The sequence below is a fragment of the Lepus europaeus genome, chromosome 8 (assembly GCF_033115175.1).
Source record: "Lepus europaeus isolate LE1 chromosome 8, mLepTim1.pri, whole genome shotgun sequence".
Taxonomy (NCBI): Eukaryota; Metazoa; Chordata; class Mammalia; order Lagomorpha; family Leporidae; genus Lepus; species Lepus europaeus.
In genome coordinates, this window is record NC_084834.1 from 75405427 (window position 1) to 75414976 (window position 9550).

The 9550-nt window shown below is 44.2% G+C and overlaps 1 protein-coding gene and 1 pseudogene across 1 annotated transcript; one reads left to right on the top strand and one right to left on the bottom strand.

The window, feature by feature from the left end:
• Positions 1 to 5312: 5312 nt before the first annotated feature.
• On the bottom strand, positions 5313 to 6569 carry LOC133765299 (nuclear receptor corepressor 1-like; annotated as a pseudogene).
• Positions 6570 to 6579: 10 nt separating this feature from the next.
• On the top strand, positions 6580 to 9166 carry LOC133765300 (nuclear receptor corepressor 1-like; the record flags this gene model as incomplete). Its single annotated transcript, XM_062198906.1, is given in 4 exon segments — positions 6580 to 7966; positions 7969 to 8191; positions 8193 to 8304; positions 8306 to 9166. Coding segments are annotated over 4 exon segments (2583 nt in total), but the record flags the coding sequence as incomplete, so codon positions are not given.
• Positions 9167 to 9550: the final 384 nt, after the last annotated feature.

The window sequence follows — 9550 nt, forward strand, 5'->3', positions numbered from 1 at the left end:
CTGATCCTATTGATTTGGGCCTTTTCTCTTCTTTTTTTAGTTAGTTGGGCCAATGGGGTGTCAGTTTTGTTTATTTTTTGAAAAAACCAGCTCCTCGTTTGGCTGATTTTTTGTAATGTTTTTTTGGATTCAATCCTGTTGATTTCTTCTTTGATTTTAATTATTTCCCTTCTTCTACTGGGTTTGGGTTTGGTTTGCTGCAGATTTTCTAGATCCTTGAGATGACTTGAAAGCTCATCTATTTGGTGCCTCTCCAATTTCTTGATGTAGGCACCTATTGATATAAATTTTCCTCTTAACACTGCTTTTTTGTATCCCATAGGTTTTGGTATGTTGTGCTGTTATCCTCATTTACTTCCAGAAAGTTTTTGATTTCTCTTTTAATTTCTTCTATGACCCATTGTTCATTCAGGAGCATGTTGTTCAATCTCCATGTGTTTGCACATGGAGTGCCCCGGGGATTCCCGAGTTGCTAATTTCCAGTTTCACTCCTTTGTGGTCTGAGAAGCTGCATGGTATGATTCTAATTCTTTTTGAATTTGCTGAGACTTGCTTTATGGCCTAGTATGTGGTCAATCCTAGAGAAGGTTCCATATACTACTGAGAAGAATGTAAAGTCCTTAGATGTAGGATGAAATGTTCTGTAGATATCTGTTAGATCCATTTGGGCTATAGTGTCATTTAAATCTGCTGTCTCCTTGTTGATCTTCTGTCCTGTTGATCTGTCTATCTCTGAGAGTGGAGTATTGAAGTCCCCCAGTACTATTGTGTTGGGGTCTAAGTCTCCCTTTAAGTCCCTTAACAAGTCTTTTAAATAAGCTGGTGCCCTGTGATTAGGTGCATATACATTGATAATTGTTATATCTTCCTGTTGAATGGATCCCTTAATCATTAAATAGTGCCCCTCTTTGTCTCTCCTGACAGTTTTTGTGGTAAAGTTTATGTTGTCCGATATTAAGATGGTTACACTCACTCTTTTTTCATTTCTGTTGGCATGATATATCTTTTTCCAGCCTTTCACTTTCAGTCTGTATGCATCTTTGTTGGAAAGATGTGTTTCTTGTTAAGTAGCAAATAGATGGGTTTTGTTCCTTAACCCAATCAGCCAATCGGTGTCTTTTAACTGGACAGTTCAAGCCATTAACATTCAATGTGATTGTTGTGAAGGAGTAACTTTGCCCTGCCATTTGCCAAAGATATTTTCTAATATCTGGTTTGAGATTCTTGTGGTCTTTTCCTGTGAGGTTTTCCTTTACCTTCTTTCACATTGGTTACCGTGTTTCTGTGTTTCTGTATGTAAGACATCTTTAAGCATCTTTTGCAGGGCTGGACGAGTGGCGACAAATTCTTTCAATTTCTGTTTGCTGTGAAAGGTCTTTATTTCTCCTTCATTCACAAATGAGAGCTTTGCAGGACATATTCTGGGCTGGCAGTTTTTCTCTCTTAGTACCTGGGCTATATCTCGCCATTCTCTCCTGGCTTGTAGGGTTTCTGATGAGAAGTCAGCTGTAAGTCTAATTGGAGATCCTCTGAGAGTAATCTGGCGTTTCTCTCTTGCACATTTTAGGATCTTTTCTTTGTGTTTCACTGTGGTGAGTTTGATTACGACGTGTCGTGGTGAGGATCTCTTTTGATCATGTTTATTAGGGGTTCTATGAGCTTCCTGTACTAGGATGTCTCTGTCCTTCTCCAAACCTGGGAAATTTTCTGCTAGTATCTCACTGAAAAGGCCTTCTAATCCTTTCTCCCTTTCCATGCCTTCAGGAACTCCTAGAACCCGAATGTTGGGTTTTTTAATAGTATCCTGTAGATTCCTGACAGTATTTTTTAGATTTCTGATTTCTTCTTCTTTTCTTTGATTTGACTGTTTCCTTTCCTGTTCTCTGTCTTCTAATTCCGATATTCTCTCTTCTGCTTTACCCATTCTGTTTTTAAGGCTCTCTAATGTGTTTGCCATTTGATCTATTGAGTTCTTCATTTCATTGTGGTTTTTGGTCACTATCTCAGTTTCCTGTTCTACTAGTTGTTTCATTTCATTTTGATTCCTCCTTAATATTTCATTTTCACGGGAGAGATTTTCTATCTTGTCCATTAAGGATTTCTGTAGTTCAAGAATTTGTTTTTGAGAACTTCTTAATGTTCTTATCATTTTTTTGAGATCTGCTTCTTGCATTTCCTCTATCTCTTCATCTTCATAATCTTGCATTGGCGTGTCTTGTTCACTTGGGGGCGTCATAGTGTCTTCTTGCTCTTGTTACCTCGGCTTCTATGTTTGTTGTTTGGCATGTTGGAGATAATTTATGGTGTTTTTGTTTTTTTTTGTTTGTTTGTTTGTTTTTTGCTGTGGTGTTTTTTTTCTCGTTATACTATGCCTCTAAGTGAGCTGTCTGTTTTGTTGAATCCTTAGGAGCTGTGATGAGTGTGGCCAGAGAGCTATGCTTGATTTTTCAGGTTTAAGGCTGTGTAAAGAGTGACTCTCCCAGATTGCTCACTCACTTGCTCCTTGCTGGCTCCCTCTCTCTCTCTCTCTCTCTCTTTTTTTTTTTTTTTTTTTTGACTCAGTTGGGAGTGGAGTTGAGGGTAGTTGAAATCTGGCCTCTGTGAGTATTTGTTTGATCTACCCCTGGGACCACACAAAGAGTTTATGCAGCCCTCAATGTGTTCTCGAGTTTTGCTAAAGTTACTGAGTTTGGCTGCACTTTACATATGTAAAATTGCGGTGCTCTTTGTTTTGCTTGGTGAGTGAAGGGAGAGGCCTCTGTCCCCCCCCCCCCCAATGTCTTGGGTTTCTGAGGTCTTTGTCTTACCCTCCTCGGGTTCCCGCGCTGGCGAGATTCTGTGGCTCTGGCTCGTCTCCCGCCACTCGGCTCGTCTCGGTTGGTTTTCCACGCGGTGGGCTCCCTGTAAGTCCTCTGTTTCACATCCACTAGATCCGGAAGCGTTTCCTCTGCAGTTTTTTTCTTGAGTCTTTTCCTGAGGCTACAATAATTCCACTTTCATGAAATTTTATTTTCCCAAGCTAAGGCACACGTCCTCACTATCCGCCATCTTGGCTCCGCCCCCTGGGTTTTTTTCTTGTGTGTGTGTGTTTTTTTTTTTTTTTTTGGACAGGCAGAATTAGAGACAGGAGTGAAAGGTCTTCCTTCCGTTGGTTCACCCCCTGAAATGGCTGCTACAGCTGGCGCGCTGTGCCGATCCAAAGCCAGGAGCCAGGTGCTTCTTCCTGGTCTCTCATGTGGGTGCAGGGCCCAAGCACTTGGGCCATCCTCCACTGCACTCCCAGGCCATAGCAGAGAGCTGGACTGGAAGAGAAGCAACTGGGACACAATCCGGTGCCCCAACCGGGACTAGAACCCGAGGTGCCTGCGCTGCAGGCGGAGGATTAGCCAAGTGAGCCACGGTGCCAGCCATGGATAGAGTTTTTGTCATCCAGATTAAAGTGTTAGTGTTCAGAGAGACTTAAAGGAAGTTTGGGACTTGCCAAAGAAGAGCCAGTGGTGGGAATCAGAGGTTGTGATGAGTTCTCCCACTTCCATGTGTCAGATAAAATTGCTTTTCTGCTAGTTAGTTCGCATTTGCAATGTTTTACTCTTAAAGCCCATCTGGCACAAGTAGGAATATAGAATGGAATAAAACCATGTATACACACAAACACACACACATATTATAGAAAGTGAGTGAGTGACCTTCTTGCCCAGCTCTAGTAGAAGTAGTAGGAGTGCAGAGCCTGGCCTAGGCCAGGAAGTGGAGTTGGGTTACTAGTGATTCCATTACCAGCAAATTTTACTGAATTATATGCTGGTTGTCAATCATTCTTTGATTATATCATTCACATTCATTTCTGTAATCATTTCAGATACTACTACATTTTGGCATGTTTTGTCTTTTATCACAATGAATAATCTCAAAGTAAAAGAGGATAGATTATTCTTTGTGACTCACCTATTTTGTGGACCTGATGATCTAAGTTGGATATTGTTATTACAATAAAACAAAGAAGGACAAAATGTTATACCATTTGTGCTTGTTAAAATATCTTAGGCATTAACTTAGGTCACATTGGAGAGTGGGAAGAATGATGATGCTGATGGGAGAAGAGAGCTAGTTAATATTTTAACTTCCCATTTAGTAGCTTATGATGTTGGGCGGGCTTAATGTCTGAATCATACTTGTTTGTGCATTGATGGGAAAATTTAGTGAGTCATGTTCTTCTATCTATACTTACAGATAGTCATCACTACGTCCAAGTTATTAGTATAAATAGAGGATTTCCACAGTAGGCGTCAACCTGATGTGCAACTGGGGCATGTTTAACATGTGTTTGTAGCGCAGGTGTGCTTATGTTCATATGTTTATATGTTCTTACTTTATTTTCTAACTAATAAATTGAAATATCTTTTAGGGAAGTGACTTTTTTTTCTGTTCTTTTTGTGTTCTTCCCATTAGCTATCACATGGCATTACAATAGCACTTGTTTTCTGCTTATTGAATTCTAAATAGACATTTGAGATCTAAGATGATGGTAATAAGTGCTTATTGCTTCTACTTTACATTGGAAAAACAGTATTCTAACTCTGTGAAACTTTGCTTTAGCCTTTTTTCCCCTTCAATCTGTTGCCTTTGTGACTTGCACAGGTTACACTTGCCACTGATGACAAAAGTTGAAGGACTTCTTTTAGCCCGTTTTTGCTCTCCTAACTGCACCATCACCTTGCTTTAAGCCCTTGGTTCTCACTTTATTGGCTGCTATTTTCAATGTCAAATTATTCTTAAAATTATTTCTGAGTAAATTGTTATTAAAGCTCTCAGTATAATTAACTTTTAATCTCAACCTTTAGCTAAAATTACCTTTAACCTTCAGGATCTAAGCAGGGATGGGAAACATTTTTCTGCTAAGGGTCATTTAGATATTCATAACATAATTCAGGGGCCATACAAAATTATCAACTCAAAATTCAATAAATCAACAGCAGGCTAATTTTCGAGTCCTGCCTGGGTTTGCATTGGGAGGGCCAGACCAAAATATTCCATGAGCCACATATGTCCCATGGGTCATATGTTTCCTACCACTGAGAAAGATAATTTCCTATTTTTTTTTTTACACTGCAAAAAGGTCATCTATTTACATGAGTGATTTAAAGACATTATGGTTTTCTTTACAAACAGATGTAGGAACAGGAATTGTCCACTTTTAAAAACTCTACATTTCTACCCTCCACTATTAGAATCCACTGAATTGCGGCGTATCAAAGGCTATTTTCTGTTTCTTCCCGTTTGATGCTCCAAATGAATTTCCATCATTTCTCCATCATCTATGGCCCTGTCTCCTGAAAAGTCTCTGGGCACAAATCATATGAGCAGGTTTTTGACCTGCAATGAAAATACCTGAGAACGAGCCCCTCCCCATGCCGTGTCCCCCGTCTGTGTGGTTCAGTCCTCACTGTCTGTGCTGAGAGCAGCGGGGCGGGCTCTCGCTCCCAGATCCTGTTCTGTTGGTGAGGAGCTGCCTGGTTCACAGCAGAGGGGGCACATGCGATCGGTGTTGGTGGCATGCTGCTGAGCATCCGCAGTGTCAGGGGGTTATAAGGGAACTGTGTTGAGCCTGTTGAAGATGGCCTGTCTTCCCAGGCCCACCCTGGCGTCTGCCTGTGGTAGTCCCTCTCGGAATGCACGGAGGAGAACGAAGAGGGCCTTTCACCTACCTCCCAGGTAGGCTTGCCCAGGGATGGGAGATTTTGATTTCCTACTGTTTGACTTGCTAATCAGCTTTGGTTTGCAAACACCTCCTGAATGAGGTGATGGGTCCCCTTCCTTTCTCCGTGTCTCACTACTGGTCACAACTGACGTGCTGGCGCCACCAGGCACTACTCCCACAGTCTGCGACAGGACCACTCCGTGCTCCTCTACTTTGTCATCAAAGCTCCCCATGAGAGCCTTCTTGATAATGTCTTCTAGACCAAGATTACTGGCAGGATCAGCAAAAGAATGGCCTCAAGAGCTAACTGAGCCTGATGTGGTAACCGCTGGCAGATTAAAGATCTCAGTTCCTGGCTGAGCTGCTGCCATATCAGAGTCCCCTCCACCAGAGGAGTTCAACTTACGAAAAATCTCCTGCTTCTTTGATTGAACCATGGGTGATGTGTTTTCCAGCTTGGTGAAGAATGAAGGCAAGCAGCTAATACTGCCTGGTGAGCGGGAATCACTCCTCTGCTCCGAAGGCTCAGCTCCCCGCTGAGACAAGAGCAGCATGCTTTCCTGCTTCTCCTGCACAACTGGAACCTGGGTGGGGAGATGGGCTCCTAGGGCTCTGAAGAGACGTGACTCCTCTCTGGGGATTTTCCAGGCCTGCTTCCCCGGGATTTGTCCACAAGATTTTCTGGAGAAACTCTGGAACCTGGTCTCTGATGGTGAGCAGACTGAGATTGGGACTCGGGGCTGTAACGACTGGATGTTTTAGTCCTCACAGGCGTTGACACCAAAGCAGAGGGTGAATTTTGGAATGTAGAAGTGGGAGGTTGCGGGGGAGTCTGCGAGGGAACTTGATTTCTAGCAAAATCCTGTGTGATAATTTGACAGGCTGGCATACCAACAGAGGCGCTGGTGAAGGAATCCATTTCTCGAATGCCCATTGAAGAGAGTAGTCCTGAGAAAGGCAGAGAAGCAGCTGCATCCAAAGGCCATGTTATTTATGAAGGAAAAAGTGGACATATCTTATCCTATGATAATATTAAGAATGCCCGAGAGGGGACTAGGAGTCCAAGAACAGCTCATGAAATCAGTTTAAAAAGAAGCTATGAATCAGTGGAAGGAAATATAAAGCAAGGAATGTCAATGAGGGAGTCTCCTGTATCAGCACGGTTAGAGGGGCTGATGCGCCGAGCATTACCCAGGGGGAGCCCTCATTCTGACCTCAAAGAGAGACCTGTGCTGTCTGGCTCCATAATGCAAGGCACACCAAGAGCAACAACTGAAAGCTTTGAAGATGGCCTTAAATATCCCAAACAAATTAAAAGGGAAAGTCCTCCCATAAGAGCATTTGAAGGAGCCATTACCAAAGGCAAACCATATGATGGCATCACCACCATCAAGGAGATGGGGCGTTCCATTCACGAGATCCCACGGCAAGATATTTTAACTCAGGAGAGCCGGAAGACTCCAGAAGTAGTCCAGAGCAGGAGGCCCATAATTGAAGGTTCCATTTCCCAGGGCACACCAATAAAGTTTGACAGCAACTCAGGTCAATCTGCCATCAAACACAATGTCAAATCTTTGATCACGGGGCCTAGTAAACTACCCCGCGGAATGCCTCCATTGGAGATTGTGCCAGAGAACATAAAAGTGGTGGAATGGGCAAAATACGAAGACGTAAAGACAGGCGAGCCAGTGCGTTCCCGGCACACATCCGTGGTGAGCTCGGGCCCCTCCGTTCTCAGGTCCACACTTCACGAAGCTCCCAAAGCACAGCTGAGCCCGGGCATTTATGACGACACCAGTGCTTGGAGGACTCCCGTGAGTTACCAGAACACCATGTCCAGAGGCTCACCCATGATGAGCAGAGCTTCCGATGTTACAATTTCTTCTAGCAAGTCTACCAATCATAAAAGGAAATCCACACTGACTCCTACCCAAAGGGAAAGTATACCAGCGAAGTCTCCGGTGCCTGGGGTGGACCCTGTTGTGAGCCACAGCACATTTGACCCCCATCACAGGGGCAGCACCACAGGAGAGGTCTACCGGAGCCATCTGCCCACTCATTTGGATCCAGCCATGCCGTTTCACAGGGCTCTGGACCCTGCAGCTGCTGCTTACCTGTTTCAGAGACAGCTTTCACCAACTCCAGGCTACCCAAGTCAGTATCAGCTGTATGCAATGGAGAATACACGACAGACAATCTTAAATGATTACATTACCTCACAGCAGATGCAGGTGAACTTGCGCCCTGATGTAGCCAGAGGACTCTTCCCCAAGAGAACATTCCAACAAGAGGAATCATTGACCTGACCAATATGCCTCCAGCAATTTTAGTGCCTCACCCCGGGGGAACAAGCACTCCTCCCATGGACAGAATCACATATATTCCTGGTACACAGATTACTTTCCCTCCCAGGCCGTACAACCCTGCGTCTATGTCTCCTGGACACCCAACACACCTTGCTGCAGCCGCAAGTGCTGAGTGGGAGCGGGAACGAGAGCGAGAGGGAGAGGGAGAAAGAGCGAGAATGGGAACAAGAGCGGGAGCGCATCGCCGCAGCCTCCTCCGACCTCTACCTGCGTCCAGGCTCAGAGCAGCCCGACCGACCGGCCTGACAGTCACGGATACGCTCGCTCCCCGTCTCCATCAGTAAGAGCTCAGGAGACCATGTTGCAGCAGAGACCCAGTGTTTTCCAGGGAACCAATGGAACCAGCGTAATCACACCTTTGGACCCAACTGCTCAGCTACGAATCATGCCACTGCCCGCTGGGGGCCCTTCCATAAGCCAAGGCCTGCCAGCCTCCCGCTACAACACTGCTGCGGACGCCCTGGCTGCTCTTGTGGATGCTGCAGCTTCTGCACCCCAGATGGATGTGTCCAAAACAAAAGAGAGTAAGCATGAAGCTGCCAGGTTAGAAGACAGTTTGAGAAGCAGGTCAGCAGCAGTTAGTGAGCAGCAGCAGCTAGAGCAGAAAAGCCTGGAGGTGGAGAAGAGATCTGTTCAGTGTCTGTACACTTCTTCAGCCTTTCCAAGTGGCAAGCCCCAGCCTCACTCTTCAGTAGTTTATTCCGAGGCTGGGAAAGATAAAGGGCCTCCTCCAAAGTCCAGATATGAGGAAGAGCTCAGGACCAGAGGGAAGACCACCACTACTGCAGCTAACTTCATAGACGTGATCATCACCCGGCAAATTGCCTCGGACAAGGATGCAAGGGAACGTGGCTCTCAAGCTTCAGACTCTTCCAGTAGCTTGTCTTCTCACAGGTATGAAACAACTAGCGATGCTATTGAGGTCATAAGTCCTGCCAGCTCACCTGCACCGCCCCAGGAAAAACTGCAGGCCTATCAGACAGAGATTGTTAAGGCAAATCAAGCCGAAAACGATCCAGGCAGACAGTATGAAGGACCATTACATCACTATCGACCACAGCAGGAGTCACCATCTGTCAAATTTCCTATCTTATTAAACTATTAAATCTAGTAGCACAAATAAAACATTATTGAACAAGTTGTTATAGCAATGATAGCTTTAGAAAATATTTTCTTTTACAAAGCATTGTCTTTAGCCAAAGTTCCTTCTGAGAGATTATTCAGTTTCCTCAGTTTTTAAGTAGTTCTATGTTTTTTGCCTAAAGTTTCCCAAACTGCTCTCATTTGGTTAGGGTTTTACTGTTCATGAACTAGATCATATGAGGGTATATAAAATTGTTGTGGAAAATGGAATGAAAAATATAAGTTTTTGGGTGGGGAAAATTTGTAACCTATGACTAGTTTTTTTTTTTATAACAGACATTTCCCATGAATCTATTTGAAGCCCCTTATTAGACCTGACAACTGTAGCTCCTCCAGATCCTTTTCA